We start from the raw sequence: 16859 nt of genomic DNA, 5'->3' as shown, positions 1-16859 counted from the left end.
GCAAACAGCCACCACCTGCCACGGTTGGCAGCCATTGAATTCAGTTTATTTTAACTTAATTTCAATTAATGAAATTAAATTAATCCAATCAGTTGTTCAGCAATTAACGCCTTACGGCTGACACTGTAGATTTCACAGTAGAAGGCAGGGCCTATATGGCTAAACCTAAGCTATAACAGCTTTCGCCATAAAAAGCACGCATCCAAAAATTTTGTGTTGCTACTCCTTTAACGCCTGCCGCAGTGTGGGTCCAAAGGGAGGCTGCAGCAGTGCAGCGCCGAGACCGGGCGACCGGTTCTAATGACCCCGCGTATCATCGATTGCTTACAGCAGGTATTATAAAAAGCACTGTGCCCATATTCTGATTAACCACAGTCGCCATGGTGGCTCAGTGGTTACGGTGCTCGGCTGCTGACCCGAACAGCATGGGTTCGATCCCAGCCTCGGTGGTCGCATTTTGATTGAGGCAAAATGCTAGCGGCCCGTGTACTGTGCGATGTCGGTTCACGTTAAAGAACCCCACGAGGTTTAAATTATCCGGAGCCCTCCCCTATAAGGCATCCCTCATAGTGAGAGTCACTTTGAGACATTAAACCCCATAAAAGCAAAGTAAAAGCAAACCCCTTTAACCTGTGTTGTACATCTGGTGCAAAAAATTATAACAATGCCACAAATAAAGTATCATCTGGAGTTTAGGCTCATGCAGAATAAAATAACTTAATTGCCACAAGGATTCTAAAACAAAGAGCATTTGTTGCAGGTCTCATTTCACAATACCAACTCAATCTCGATATAATGAGCAACTGTTTTAAGTGGGCTGGGTAAGCCTGTACCTTTTGTGTACAGGGCTTGATGACAAATTGTGTCTTGATGACACATTTTCTCAAAAACGCTAAAGCTGAAGAAACTGCACACATATCCTTTTTGTCACAGTTTTGTAGTCTCTGCATTTTAACAGCTTTTGTGACAGTTTCTTTTAAGCCCTTTTTTCTTCAGTAAATTATTTTTGTTTTGTGATTTTCGTTTGATATACTACGAACGGTCAAGGCTTAGTGACCGAAAACTTTTTCTACTTCGATGTTTTCAATTTCCCATGCCTGAAAACACTTCTGGTGACCCTCATGAGAGTTTCACATGCTTAGTACATCCCCATTCGCTAGACAAACCACTAGAGGCTTGCTAAATTTATTGCAACAAGCGCTGCATGCATTCCAGGCAAAATGAAGACTGCCAATGCAAGCAATTTCAGAAAGCGACGAGGCCACCCACTATGTCCATTTGCAAACAGCGAAATTTACACTTTCCTGTGCTGCAGAAACACAGGCAACTTGCAACAGTTTGTTGAAAATACAACGAAAAAGTGATTGCAAGAAAAAAAGAAACCTAAATTTTTTTTTTCTTAATTTCTTACCAAGTTCTCTCTAAAAAATATGAACCTTTCGTTCGTTCATTCCAAACCATGAATTTTTTTTCAGCGTTTAGTACGCCAACTTTGTAGTGCAATATCAATTAATTAGAGCCATTGTTTCACATGCACACAAGCAGACTCTTCAAAAAAAAGAACAACAACTGGGACAAGTACCTGGCTAAGTGTCTAACCCATGAGTAAATGTCACTGTTTGCTCAGATATAGACACAGACTATAACTAGTGGAGAATAAAAGTAGCAGGTGCAATGCATCACTGCATAATATACGCAGCCCTTCATTTTCTAATTTTATACTTAGCAAAATTCAGGAGGTAAAGATCGAGCCACAGTTTGTGTTTGAAAATCGTGTACTACAGAAAAGGCTTGTCTTGAAACTGTTCCGCAATTGATGTCTCTCAGGGTATTTTTACAGCTAGAATTAACCAAAAGCACTCATTTTATTGAGGGACACACAATACTTCTATTCCTCAAAGGAGACATAAAAGCAGGTTTGTAAAAAAAAAGCGTTAAAAAAACAAACTTGCATGTTGTATTTATTCCCTTTTTTTTATTTCATTATCAACTACATTTGTCACCTATTAGTGTCTATTCTAGCTCTGTAAGGCCTCTGAATACACTGTAATTGCAAATATAATTTTTCAGTGTCGCAGCTCCCAAGTGGGAAATGCACGACAGCTTTAGAGCAGCATAGGCAATTGAGGGATAGCATACAGTATGATCAAAACTCATGTTCTCAGTCTAGCTTTTACCAAATACTGTTTGGCCTCTTTCAGAAGTGATGCTTTACCTTGAGTGTCAAGAGTAAAAAGGGGGTGAGAGGTGGGTAACAAGAAGTCGATCACCAGTAATTAATTTCAGGTGCCTTTGCAAAACTTCATAAGGGTTGCTGCAACTAGTTTTTGCATGGTAGATCAGATATTTCCAGAGATAAAAAAAAAATTTTGAAAAGGAAGTTTTGGAGAAGAAGCCAGGTTTATCCTGATCTTTAGAACACTCTTGATGCGGAGAAATTGGAAACAATCAGAATTTACCTGAAAGCAAAGAGTTAATATATGTCGTGGTTGAAGTTTCAGGTTTTTATTTTTTTGAAAATTCCAGAATTTACCTGAAAGCAGTGTTAATTATATTATGTAGGGGTTCGAGTATTAGGCTTTTTTTTTTAACATTCTCCGCACTTTCTTCCATCTTTATTCAGGTCAGTTTTTTTTTTGGCAAGTATATATTTTTTTTTACAGGTGAATTGCTCACTTTTTCTGGTGATATAACATTTTCCTGTGTTGTCAAAGGTTGCTTAAATTTTGTCTAGTCCATGTGCAGTTGATTTACCAGTAAATAAAGCATAAATGGTAATATCAGAGCTGTACTTGTAGAAGGAAGTGCGATTGCTAATAAAAAGAAATAATCGAGGTTAAATAATGGAACCGCCAGACAAAAACCCAAGTGAAAGTTTACTTCTAAACACCGGGCCATCACGTTATCGTCGGGTTGGTGCGCTGGGTTGAGCGACGGGCCGAGGCATCACGTGAGTGGCGCGTTGACGGCAGCGATGACACTGCCCCTGAGTCGTCGTGATAGTCAGAACATCACACCTTTTCGCGATGCTTATGCTTGTTCATGCCTAAGTGTACTTACATGCAGTACAGAAACCTATTTCGACAAGTAACTGCCTTAAATGGGTAATGAGATCAAAAAACGGCGCTTCACTAGCAGACGGCCAGGAAGTTGCAGCCTCCTGGTCTGCAGAGCCATTTAAGGACTGGACTATTCCGAAGGTACCCCCGGCTTCCGCACTATGTTAATGTTCTCCTTTGACTGAGAGGAACTGTTACTTCACAATCGGACAGCTCTGGCGTGCATGTCAAGGATACTGACCTTTTTCTGAATTTCAAAAATTTAACTCTGCGTATTTTTACTGTTTCTTTGGGGGGGGGGGGCTTTAACTAAAAAGTCCAATCCCTAATTATATAGTACCACCCCAATTCGTCAAAGTGAGCACTGGATATATTTCATTCGTGCTCATGGAATGCTCAGGAACATGTTAACAGGAAACGGCCTAAGCTTCGATGGGCTGATAAAAGCCATGCCTAACTGTGTTTCAGTGGCTTTTATGGTTGGTACAACGACGTTCATGTTCTGAAATAGTATAGCAAGAAAGACAAAACGAACATATCAGCTGCTCTATAATGTCCCAGACAAGTACTTAATGGAGCTTACAACAGCCTCCAAGACTAACAGTTTTTGCCGCTTGCGTGAACCCTGGAGGCTATCAACTCTTGCAGTGTCAGTGCCACTGTCTTTCTCCACTACTGTGACTACCTACGCATGAGTGCTCCTTAGAATCCTGGCAATACTTATGTTTGCCCTGAAATTTTATTTAGACATGCCCATTTGCAAGGTGCTGCTGAAAAGCAAAGCTTTGCAAACATAAGATTATATGCACTAGTTAACAAACATTGAACCCTTGCAATAACAAGATTTGCAATTCTCTGCAAGATCTGAAGTTTACGTCTGAATGTATGGCTTCATTATATCGAGGTACAACTGCAGCAGAAATTTTCAATTTATTCAAGGACTAATAGCAGGCAAATAGTAAACATATGTGACATACTATCACAGAAGTTACATATTAATAAGAACCCCGAAACTAAACACAGGATGAACTGTTGAGAAAGTTCAGTCCCACCCAATGACTTGCAATCTTAAATGAAGGCTTGAGATACGAAACAAAAATCTCGAGACTTACTGCTCCATTCACTGTTTATGCATCCAACAAAATGGTTGACCGCCAGGAAAAATGCATGGCAGGAGATGACTGCTATGTACAACTGAAACACAAGAACAAAAATTATCTCAACATAAGAGGAAGAAAGAACATCACAAAATTAACTTAGAGATAACAGAACTGCATTTCTGATGACATTGCCCTGCTGAGTCACTCAGGAGGTGAACTGCAAATCATGATCAATGAGTTAGACAGGCAGAGCAGATCGATGGGTCTAAAAATTAACATGCAGAAAACCAAGGTAATGTTCAACAGCCTAGCAAGGGAACACCAGTTCACAATTGGCAGCGAGAGCCTAGAAATTGTGACGGAATACGTCTACTTAGGGCAGGTAGTGACAGCTGATCCGGATCATGAGAGGGAGATAACTAGAAGGATAAGAATGGGGTGGAGCGCATATGGCAAATTCTCGCAGATCATGAGTGGCAGTTTACCAATTTCCCTCAAGAGGAAAGTGTACAACAGCATAATCTTACCGGTACTCACCTACGGGGCAGAAACGTGGAGGCTAACGAAAAGAATTCAGCTTAAGTTAAGGACAACGCAGCGAGCCATGGAAAGAAAAATGATAGGTGTAACGTTAAGAGATCGGAAGCGGGCAGAGTGGGTGAGAGAACAAACACGGGTTAATGACATCCTAGTTGAAATTAAGAGAAAGAAATGGGCTTGGGCAGGGCATGTAATGCGAAGGCAAGATAACCGCTGGTCCTTAAGGGTAACGGAGTGGATTCCAAGAGAAAGTAAGCGGAGCAGGGGGCGGCAGAAGGTTAGGTGGGCGGATGAGATTAAGAAGTTTGCAGGCAAAGGGTGGATGCAGCTGGCAAAGGATAGGGTTAATTGGAGAGACATGGGAGAGGCCTTTGCCCTGCAGTGGGTGTAGTAGGGCTGATGATGATGATGATGATTAACAGTTCTCATGAAATATTATGAAACACATTTTCTGGTTCTATGGGCTGCCCCAACAGCTAAATGCAAAATTAGCTCCCTTCTGCAAGCAGTTGAATATTTTTGAAATAGGTTTGAATGCCTCCAACCAGGACACTGGGTGCCTGCCTGCTAGCAAAGAAAAGATGCTCACAGTGAAGAGGACGAAGAACTTCTGGTTGTTCTCGCCAATGCAGTTGTTAACCCAGGGACAATGGTGGTCCATCTTGCGAATGCACCGCTGGCACACACTGCAGTGGTGAGCCCGCTCAGGCTTGAGGCAGCTGCACTTGGGACACTTGTAGACTAATCGGCCCTCTCGTAGACCCAGCTGCTCCACAGCCTCACGTGTGGCTGTGCCCCGGGGCACTGCACCCTGCATGGCCACAAGCCCCATAAGGCTGGTGGATTTACAAAGCACATCACCACAGGCTAAATGAATCTCTCGGGAAGTTGATGTGAAGCATGGGGGCTGGTGTTAAAACCACACAAGCATTTAAACCGTAGGAAAAAAAATATACTACTGTGGCTACAGATCCCACTGAGCAGAAAAGCACAGAAATTATGCAAACCAGTAGGCGCAGCAAGAGTAACAAAGAAATTTCTAATTCCTGCCTCAAAGATGAGAATACATTCTTTTACCCAGTATCTTAAAGGGAAGCTGAAATGGTTTTCAAATCGCATGAAACGCTGTAGTTGGGAAGAAAGGACCTTGAAAATCATGTGTGTAAATTTTTTCCCGATTCTATCTGCAAACAGAGCTGCAATCGCTTCTTAAAAGCCCGCCGCCGGCACGCCCTCGTCGCTTCCGGAAGCGCCGGGCGGGGGGACGGCAGAGAGGGAGAACTGGCGGAAGTGACGCCATTCACGGAGGGTCGGCCGGCCGTCCGGCTGCGCTTGCTTCGCTGCGGCCCGCGCTTTGGCGAACGACAGATCAATGTAATTTTCTGCCATCACCGTTTACTTTCTCTAGTTCCGGCGTTCCCTGTAATGCTTGAAGCCTGTATATTAACCAGTTTTGGCATGGTACTTCTTTCGAACAGTGCTCAGCACACAGCGTGGTAGAATCCGTCGGTTGTTCTCCCCTAGCCTCTTACACGTTAACCAGACAACCTGGTGGTACGCAGCATGCCGAAACTGCCTGCACAAAATATGTGCAGCAATATTTCTCTTTTCGTTATATTACTTTCTTACCTGTTTGTAAACTCTTTGCCTTTTCCAGCTGGTTCACATCCATGCTGAGCTAAAGCCACTTCCAGCAATGCTTTACTGAGGCACACAGTCTTGAACTTTTTTGAGCTCGTTACGCACTGTGTGCCTTTTTGCTTTTTCCTGATTGCTTGCACCTCATGGCAGCACAAGCAATTCTCTTAATTTAGCATTATCGCGTAGCACATGCAGCCGCACCTAGCTAACGGAACAAAAAAGCGATTATATAAGCCTAGTACACTTGAGCAAAGCAAACATTTGCATTCATGAGCGCTTGGTCATGGCTGCCGATCGACAATGGCGCCCGAATTCATACAAGTTTGTCCTTGATTCAGAACGGCAAAGTGGTCAAGCAGCGGTACGCATACATCTGCCACAAGTGATTCTGCTCGTTATCTCGATACGCAACAGCAGCAACTATATCTCGCAGCACACTAGTTTTTATGAGCAGCACTGCGAGCTCCGAAGCGCAGCCATAATTATTTTCAAAAGCGTGTTCAGCATGAAAAAAAAAAAAAAAACCACGGGGGCAAGTGCAAAAGTTTCATGGTTGAACAGTAGCCCGAACATGCGACAGAAGGAAAGCGCACACGGGAGCTTCCTCCCGGCCGCCTCGTCTCTTCGCGCTGTAGTACAGCAGTGCACCCACTCCAACTCATGCAGTTTTGCATTCATTTGTAGTTCTAAAATGCCTTCGGGGGTAATTAAGCAAGTAACTATAAATAAATGAACAAACAAATGCTTTACCTCGCACGACTCGTGTAAGCGTGCCGGTGATCTGATTTAGATCATGTTTACAGGCGTTACAAGAATTTGGTGGCCAGGCTTTTATGCAGCAGCGGTACACAACAACGTTTCGGCGCCATTTTTTCTTCTTTTTTTGCCACTTGCACATGTACCTACACAAAAGATATGCACGCGCATGCACCTACGCAAAACATACGTATCAGTCGAGATTTGGTTTTCGTGTTACCCTGGTAGGACGTGAAAGGCCCATACTGGGTTAATGAAATTTCCAGCTTGCAGGCGCCGCCATGCGGTCGCTTCTCTATTAGCTCCTTATTACCTAGGTGGTGGCGCCAGTTTTCTGTTTAGTCTGTAGTTCTCAACGATTTCGGAATAGGTTTGCGCGCGCTAGTCCATATTCCGACAGTCCAGCGGTTCCATGGTTACCCGGAATAAAAATATGGGAATGCGCCGACTACCCCAGAGTAGACGCAGATATTGATAGCAGAGAAAGCTGGGAAGCCCTGCCGTGCAGCAAAGAACCCACTCGGCAGAAACAAGCCAATCCGCCTGGCGGTTGATGCCGCGAAGAGATAAAGTCTCTTTGTTAGCCTTTAGTCACGGAGGCTTCGGCCCCCGCCCTCCAGGCCTGCGTACCGGGAGCGGTGAGTAGTAAGGTGTCTCCATTTCCGGTGGAAATAAAAGCTGTCATCGACCCACCCATCCAGTCGAGATTTCCAACACGTGAAAATGTCGCGACTTGACTTTCGCTGCCAGCGCACTCCGCGGCGTCGTTGGTTCCGCCGTTTTCTGAAGCTGCTGATGGCTGGAACATGCATGGTGAAAGTCCAAACTGTTCAACACTGCTTGAATTATCCATAATTTCCAAAACGTAGTCCTTAAAAGCCCGCTGAAGCAACGCGCTACGCAGCAACGCCGTCGGTGCCGGCCGGAGATCCCCGTGGATGACGTCACGACGGTCCCGACCAATCGCGGGCAAGAGCGGCGTTCGCTCGGCACCCTGAGGCGAGGGGGCGCGTTTTCTTCTAAAAAACAGCTTTTTGCGTTTATTTCCGCTCTTTTTGAATGAAATATTCTGTTTCAGTGGACTAAAAACTATAAAATGACGTAGAGAGCTCATTTTTTTCGAAAAGTGCTTCAGCTTCCCTTTAAGTACTGATGAAACGATCGCAGAAGTAAGCTCTGCCTGTTTGATGCACCACACTAATCACATCTACCTAATGATACTGAAAGTGATCACAACTGTTCTGTAATAACTTTCAGGAAACCTATAATACCCAGGTGACACTGAGATTGTTGCGCTGTGCTACTAAATACTGTTGCCATCAGCCATTTGGGTCTCTACAAACACAAGGCCATATTCTAAAACAGAAGTGGCTGACTGCGTTCCTCAACTAAGTGCTCTCGACATGGCCCAACTAGCTGACACACGCTTCATGTGGCTTTGACAGAATGTGGACAGAAGAGCTAACTGATGGGTTTGTTGGTTTTCAGCCTTATATTCATCTCATTCAGTGCAATTAAGACTCTTGTTCCTAAGCATAAATCCTGGCAGGTGATGTCATGAAAGCTCCAAGGGTGCTACTGAAACTGCTTCTTCCTTTCGCTAAGCTATGAGTTGCACCACTGTGACTGACATGAGAAAGTTCACTACAGGTTGGCTATACCACACCATAGCTGAAATTTCTGCTGTTATGCAGGTCTTTAGGCATGGTTTTGTTACATTTTCAATTCCTTTGCGCGACATTTCATAAGGGCAATATTTTACTACACTCCACCATTACAATTCCCTTCTTATGCTGCATGTAGCACTCATTTAATCCCAATAAAGACCCTGCACCGCTAATTATACGACTGCAAATTAAATCATGAACATCTTCTTTCCTTTTTTCTTTCCTCTGAGAACATACTTGGATAAATGTCAACATAATGTTGTTCCTAGTGTGCCAAAAGCCAACAGCAACATTCGAACACATACCTGGAACACTTTCTTTTAAGCAGGAGTTTTTCATTTATTTCCTCACTGTACCTAGACCTGGAAATGCTGGCATGCTCATGGCAGTCATGAAGATGAATCAGTGCAGTATTTAATTCTGTTGTCTTCCCTCAGTTACTAAGAGAGCAAATCTGATTTATACTGTTATGAACCAAACATATCAAGACATGCCAGAATATTTGAACAAAACCCTTCTGTGGGCACTCCAGCCCCCCTAAACATAAGAAATGCATAACAATGCAAAGTATGCTCGGCAAACGGCTACATTCTGGCTTTAACAATATAATTGATGCAGTACATATGAAGATCCTACAGGTGAACAAGAAATAACTACTTGTTAAGCACAAGAGTGCAAGCAAAGCATGCAGTTTCTTATGAAAGCCATGCCTTACCTCAAGTAAACTGTAGAGAGAACACAAAAGATAAACATAGTAAACGTAGAACAATTCACAACAGACTTGAAAAAAATGAAAGGCTTACCGGGTCCGTCACCATGGTACGAACGTGTGAGAAGACGGCCAAAAAAGCCAGCAGCTCAAAGAGCAGCAAGTGGAAGGCGCCATAGTAGGTATGCAGCGATGGTAGCAAAATAACGCCCACCACCACGTACTGGGCATACAGCACCAACAGCCATGTCATGACGGCACAAATGACGCCACAGATGTCCCGCACAAACCAAAATCGTCGGCCACAGCACTTCAATCGGTCATCCGTTGCAGGTGAAACGCGGCCTTGCACGGCCATCGGCAGCACAGGCCCTGCCTGCACCACACGATGGCTACGTCGCAATGGACTGCAGGTGAGAGAAGATTAAGAGACCATTATTACCCCCCCAACCGATATAAACTGTGACAGACACTTGGCAACCAACTAATGGCTTGCTCAGAGTATTTTTTTTTCTTCAATATAGCATCACAGTTTCTTGGGTAAACAGAATTAGCACAGCAAAGCAACTTTCCTCTTAACCAAAGCAAACCTTAAATTAATGCCTTGACCTATAGACCATTACCAAGTATGGAAAAGTCTAGTGACTATGCAGTAAAGGTCGTACTGTACACTGTCAGATCTTCATTGCTGCATTCTGGATAAAACCTTCTTAAAATGTATTCTTCAAATAAAAGACATTTATTGATACTACAGTTAAATGCCTCTTTGTCAAACATAAGAAGTGCCTTAAGTCATTTTTTTTTTTTTGAGACTTGCCATATAACACATTTCCTTATGTTGCAACACGAAACAGCCACTGTCAAAAATGGAGGTGAGATTAATTTACACTCTGCGCATATGCACTATGTCCCATAGAAAACTTGGGCTGAGATGTAAGCAGGTTACTTACTGCCAGTTCAGGTGCATGACTCTTAGCATCAGCTCAACCTACTTTTATTTTTAACTACTCCCACTGGCAACTGCCATTCACAATGTTGAAGAAATTTTGCTAATAGCTGCAAATGTGTCTCCAGTGAAGTGACTGATGTAGAAATAATGTAACAGAAGTACAAATTGAGGATGGTGATTTTGAAACAAGCACAGACAAAGAAAAGCTATTTTTTTGGAACAATTTTCTCCTCTATGTGAAAAGCTGACAACATTAGCTGACATGTTCATTAAGCGAAATTTAACAGTGGGTGGATTCATTTATCATATGCTGAAAAAGCCTTTTTAAGGCCCCTTCAAAGGGGCCACAAAACACATAATCGGTGCATTGTTTTGCCTTTTGGTTGCATAGAATGAGTTACAGTGATGCTATTAGGATCGGTTGTACCGTATATACTCCGGTTTTTAGTATTTTAATTAGCTCGCAAAAACAAATTCATAGCGCTGATGGTATCACCATACAGTGGCGGTTTTTAGCAGTGAATATGACATCACTTGGCGGGAGCTTGCTGATTGGACAAACAGTAAATATATTGCACATTGTGTTAATAACTAGAGGTACGTTTTGTCAAGTTTTTGTTTTACATTACATCAACAAAACCAACTTGTTTGCCTTAGATAAAAGCACTGTAAAGCAAGTAAAACAAAAACACACCACCAGAAGCTCTGGCTACTCTTTGCATCGAAGGACTTTGCGCCTCTCTGTAAACATCCTACGACCTAGGACACTTATGGCTACTCTACATGTATCTGAGAACGGCTTTGCGGAATCTATCCGATCGAGCCATTGCCCTCTGTAAGCTTTCGTTTCGGTCCCAAGGAAGGATACAAAGGAAAAAGCCGTTCTTTTCACATTTAGCAGTGCGCATTGTAAGCTTGTGGAGGATCACCAGATGGCGCCACATTCTCGTCAAGAGCGCGCGCTCCTTGCTCGCCGCGACCAACCAGAGCGCTAGGACCAACGGGCCATGGTAGGCGGTAAGCAGTAGCGGTACGCGCTATGCTAAATGTGTCTGATATCTTGCACAGGCTGTCACACCGTCGCAGTATCTCGCGCTCGAGTTCGGATCCATAAGTCAGTAATGTCACTGATCAGTGCTTCCTTCTGCGTCGTCGAGGTGACGATGAAGCATCGCTGGGTCAGCTGGGTGTTCACACGGTTGTTGTAGCCATGCAAACGGCGCTGCCAGCCTTTGCAAGAACGAGTTAGAGAACAGGCAACCATGGAGTGCAAACTTCCGCGACGTACTCAGATAGGCTGTTTTAATTAGTCCCCCCAAGTGATGTCATTGGGAGAGTGAAATGGGAATGGGAAGCTGCGCGAAAATCGAGTTGAGGGTAGCATTTTGTTTGCTTGTATTTTAAAATTTCTTCTTTGAATAACTCCCGTTCCTATGCATCGATTCATGTATTCTTTTTGAGTCAGCATCTGTGTGACATAAAGAATCCATCTGAAGTGTAACCGGCATCCGTTCAAGCAGTGTTTCGCAGCCCCTTTAAGTTACTAATATTCATACAGCTTACGATACCATGTCTCATGAATAGCCTGGCATTAATCTAAAGCCTTCCCATTGCAGCAAGCATCATGCAGTTAACTTGCCCATTCTGAGCATGAGAAAGCTATGCATACCATGTAATGTGACCCAACATTCAAGCTTCCCTCGCACACCGAGAATAGTATGGATCGAGACATCAACAATATCGGTAGACTACTAACGTCAATTAACTTCGTACTAGCTTGATTTTGATAGAAGCTTAAATGAAATAACGGAACAAATTGCCGGTTACACACTAGCTGTAACAACCATCTGCAGATGTAGATGTACTGAGTCTGAGAGCAGTTGATGAGCAATGAAAATAACTAGCACTATATCATACATTTTGTTCTTTGAACAAGGTTACTTGACATGCTGAAATTTAGGCATTAAATGGAACTAGGTAGGAGAAAGCTGTTTGCTAAATACCCCTCAATTAAAAAAGAAGCAAACAAAGTACCGGCATTATCACTGCAGTACTCAGTCCGACCTTCACCAATACTATTCTCCTGTTCAAAACATGCAAATACAGGTACACCTGCTGCATCTTCAAACTTCTGCATGACTAGCAAAAGGCTGTACATAGCATTTTTTTTTACTTATTCTGCATTAGCAGCAAAATTTTTACGCTGATATGTCGGACAGAGATCTTGTGATCTTAAGGTGAGTAGTACTTTGTTTATGAATTTCTTCACGGTTCCTTCGCTCAGCTATTTCCAGATTCCAATAAAAATTCCCCAACCAGTCTTAGCATGCGTTGTTCTTGTGATCCACTTTACCTAATTCCCTGTTTAGCGACAACAGTTTCCCACCTAGTTCAAACAACAGTTATCCACTTGCTATTATGAGAAGTGAGCTACCCCAGGACACTTGAATGGCACGTGGTCTGTCCACAAAGTGCTTTTTTTTTTCTAGCAGCTAATTTCTCTAAATCCAGACATAAAAATAATGCAAATATTTTTTAAGGTCTGGTAGAAGTCATTAAAGGAAAATAGTACATTCTGAATGCCATTTCAGCCCTAAAAATGCATTTCAGTCGGGACAACCTGCTCTATAACGCTATCGTTTAAAGCTCTAAACTCAATTTACCCTATGAGTAAGATTCACCCTATCTTAATAATGATTATAATAATTATAATAATGTGCTTATTACTATAAGCACATTACTTTACTCCTCTAAAAGTTCATGCGCCACTGTTTTGTTAGTCCTCACATTTTGCACAAGTTTGCGTACTCAGGTCTGCTGCACAAAGTAATGCATTTGACATCAGTACTTGCAAAATCAATAACTGCCATCACCTGCAAGACTGACCCTTAAAGAGGCTCTAAAAGGAGCTCTCAATAAAGGTGTGGTATGCCTGAGATGTTAAACGACACCACTTCATGAAAATCCTCCAGCAATAATTTTTTTTTAATGGGTTTTGCAGAAGTTGAGTTATCTACAGTCAATTTGAATTTCAGCCTCTTCGCGCCTTTCCCTCTCTTCTCGTATTTTTTTGCACATTCAAAGGTCGGCGCGCCTCCACCGACTGCCGGTGCACATGAGAAATCCCTGGAGGGCGGAGGTTCCTGAACCTCCAGAGCAATGTGGCTGGCTGGTCGAGGCCACAGCAATCATGTGAACTCTGAAAGAATCTAACTAATAGCCATTTCTTCACGGTGATATGCAGGAGCGTGAAGCAGAGGAGAGGACAAGTATGAAAAAGTGACCGGAAAGGGCTCGCCAACTTTCGCACACGCAATTGTGGGTTCTCTGCTGCGTGTATAAGTGTATTATTTGGCTCAGATGCTCATGACAACACAGTGTAGGGATTGAGCGAGTTTATGTACTCGCCTCAGAAAGTGTTTCAGAGCCCCTTTAAAGAGTGACCTTAGACATTCAAGTGAACTGGTGTTGCCGTGAGCCGGCAAAAGACAGCACCCACAAGGCCCAGCGGTGATTTCACCCTTTAGGTTTTCTCAGGAGATGGCAACAATGGTTCACTCTGCTGTCACTCTGCTCCGGGAAGACTGAAATTAAGCAGGAGCAACTCCGTGGGAAGCTCACCACTTCTCGAAGCCTGCGCGGGGGTGCTACAGACAAAGCTTTAATGGGTAAACTGCAGCGGGCGAAAGGCAGATGAAACAGGCGTGACGTGCACTTTGTGCCATCATGAAGAAGAACTGTAGAACCTGTTCTGACATGTCCAGCACTCCAGCCCCAACATCCGGCTGAAATGTCCTTTCAACAGGCCCTTGGTTTCCCACTGAGACAGCCATTAGATGGCGATTTGGCTGGCAGTAATGCAGCGGATATCGGAGGGGCAGCTGGCATGGGAGGTGCAGTGGAGACAATGAAGCGTCGACTGACATTGTGGAAAGAAATCTCCATGACAACGACGAGGTGGATTGTAGGATCTCCTACACCATAGGCTAGGGCACTACAGAGGAATTTTTGTAAGAACCACCCGTTACAAAGGGAAAGCCACATATCTAAATCCAAAATGTACTCATTGTTCTGAGGGCAGTCTCACAGGTGACAGTAGTTTTACACTTCTACTCTCCAAACTAAGCCAGTGCTCAGGCTGAGTAAACTACTGTACGAATCTGGCAACAAAACACCATCGGTGTGTGAAATCTGAGTTGAAATAAAACAATCACATTGGAGAGGGAACTTCATTGAAAGGTGCCAAAAAATCAACAAAACTGCGCAGCCAGTAAAGAATCTGAGTAAAGGAGTCAGCAGTTCAGGCCATTAAATTGATTTACCTTCCAGAAAAATACGTAACGCTAGATGTACCACCATGCTCGAGCCAATGATTGGTCAAGACAAGATGAGAAAAAGATGCCTAGTCTGCCTCAAACGTGTAGCATGGTCCAGTGGCAGGAAGTAGTACACTCAACCTTATTTGCCAGCTTAGCAAGATGGCACACTACGAACATTGGTGACAAGTGCGTTTACTTGAGCAACCGAAATGCTGGCACTACCCTAGTTGCGTCGTGAAAAATTCATGCTTAGATGCTATTTAGACTGCTCATGAAACCACAAGAACGCATGTTGCCGATGCACGAAACACATTCGATGAACGAAACCCATTGGGCCGAGCACTGGAATATAAATTCTTACATATAAACGTAATTTTTGAGCAAGCTGACAATGTGCACATTTCAAGCCTCGGGAATGGGAAGTCACACACAGAACTTGATTGTACAAACTCTCTCTCAGAGCACAAGGAGGCGGCAAATAAACAAGAGCCCCTGAACTGCTCTTGATAGGACGTTGTGAGCAGCGGACAAGTGGTCGTACTCTGCTCTTACGACTTTAGATGAACTTATTGCACCAAAAGTTTGCGCAAAAACAAGGCTGCTTTGCGAAGCTAGGCAGTAATTTTTTTTTTTTTTGTCAGCTACCAAACAGCAACAAAATAAGCACGGGAAAAAAGTACATTTCTGCAACTGATGGCTATCAGCCACACACGGCGCTCACAATAATTAGCAACTCTGCGCTCACAGCTGTTACAAATTACATGCAGTACAGTACATGCACTACTATTTTAACTACGGCTAAATGAATATACGTATTTCTCCAAATGTTGCAAGACTTCTGCTATAGATAAATGTAGCACCAGCATGAAAGTAGCCTACGGCCATGGAAACTACAGCTTTGGGTTTAGCTTTTGCTTTACAGCTAAAAAGTAAAGACATTTTTCGACATGCGGCCGAAGACAGGTAAGTTTCCCCATACGTACCAATCTAGTCGCATTGCCATACCATTATTTAGAGCCCTCGAATCAGAGATCGTCGAGGAAAATTGTCAGAATCAGATCAACAAACAAGTATTTACTAGCCGCCTCCATACGTTTCAGCCGAGCCTCCCATTAACGTCACCCCATAAAAAGCATTCGCACATAAGAATGTAAAGAATCAAGCGCCTTTGTTTTCTAACTCGCTTGAACAGCGCTTTTAGCGCAAGTTTAGTGCAGAATATAGCTCGTGAGTTTTTCTAGTTATCTTCGTTGTCATCACGGTACATAGATATAGTCCATCGGTCCAAATCACTGATCTCCACTAGGGGGCTGGATGCCGCATCGGGCGCCCGTAATGTAGCCACCGGAAGTCGGGCAGCACGTCCCGGAAGTCAGCCTTTGGCAGTGCATGAAATCGGACCTCAACACGGTTTTTCTGTTTCAGTTTTCCACTTAGCACCTTGTCTTTTCGACGTTCTCGTCTTTTTTCATGACAATGCCTACCTGTTGCGCCGTCAACTGCATGAGGAGAGCAGCAAAGTCCTCGGGAAAGACGTTCCAAAAATAAGGCTCCATTGCATTGCTATGGGACGACACTAGCAGACGACAGAAAGTCGCTACACACACTACGTACGGAGCCTCGTCTGCTCAGCTCTGTGTCGTCCCGTTGCGCTAGCGTCGTCAACTCTACTCTTTGTTGTAGTGAACGTCGTCGCACTCTAAGCCCAAGTTATACCACCAATGAGGGATAAATTTAAGAAAGAATAGATGGAAATCTTCATTAGGCAGCCGACTTTGCAGTGACCATTTTTTACGTTTAGACCGAACCAGAGCGAGGGCGAGGCCACAATCTGGTGAGGTGCCGTCGGTGTTCTGGTGGTTCACATTAGCGTGTCCAAAAGGTATATCGGTACCGCTTTTTCGACGGAGTGTATCAAGTACTGTTTCGTACTGTAGCAAATTATGCCTGAATGGGCTTTTATTCGGGATGCTTGGTGCAGTTGACTTCTAACAGCGCTTGTCACATGCGCTGCTGCATTTGTCTTTCTCGTCAGTCGTTTCTCTCGTGCTGTGTAGATGAAACGTGGCTGTGCTATAAAGTTAGATTGAAAGCGCGTCTGGAAGGTAAATGACACACC

The 16859-nt window shown here is 43.6% G+C and overlaps 1 protein-coding gene across 4 annotated transcripts in view; it reads right to left on the bottom strand.

Moving 5' to 3' along the window:
* LOC144114231 (palmitoyltransferase ZDHHC3) overlaps positions 1–15897 on the bottom strand; it is a 35592-nt gene extending 19695 nt beyond the window's left edge. Inside the window, exons 1-4 of one of the 4 annotated variants that reach the window (XR_013310986.1) lie at positions 15724–15885; positions 9567–9879; positions 5289–5510; positions 4172–4253 (exon numbers count right to left, since the gene is read on the bottom strand). Coding sequence is in view for 3 of the 4 variants with exons in the window: in XM_077647830.1 (XP_077503956.1) it covers positions 4172–4253; positions 5289–5510; positions 9567–9879; positions 15724–15743 (637 nt within the window). In the remaining variant the exon portion in view is untranslated. Of the gene's footprint in view, positions 1–4171; positions 4254–5288; positions 5511–9566; positions 9880–15723 lie in introns of all 4 variants that reach the window. The other 3 variants (XM_077647830.1, XM_077647829.1, XM_077647831.1) reach the window with 3 other exon arrangements.
* Positions 15898–16859: the final 962 nt, after the last annotated feature.

The sequence above is a fragment of the Amblyomma americanum genome, chromosome 1 (genome assembly GCF_052857255.1).
Source record: "Amblyomma americanum isolate KBUSLIRL-KWMA chromosome 1, ASM5285725v1, whole genome shotgun sequence".
Lineage (NCBI taxonomy): Eukaryota > Metazoa > Arthropoda > Arachnida > Ixodida > Ixodidae > Amblyomma > Amblyomma americanum.
This window is presented reverse-complemented; position numbering and strand designations above follow the sequence as displayed.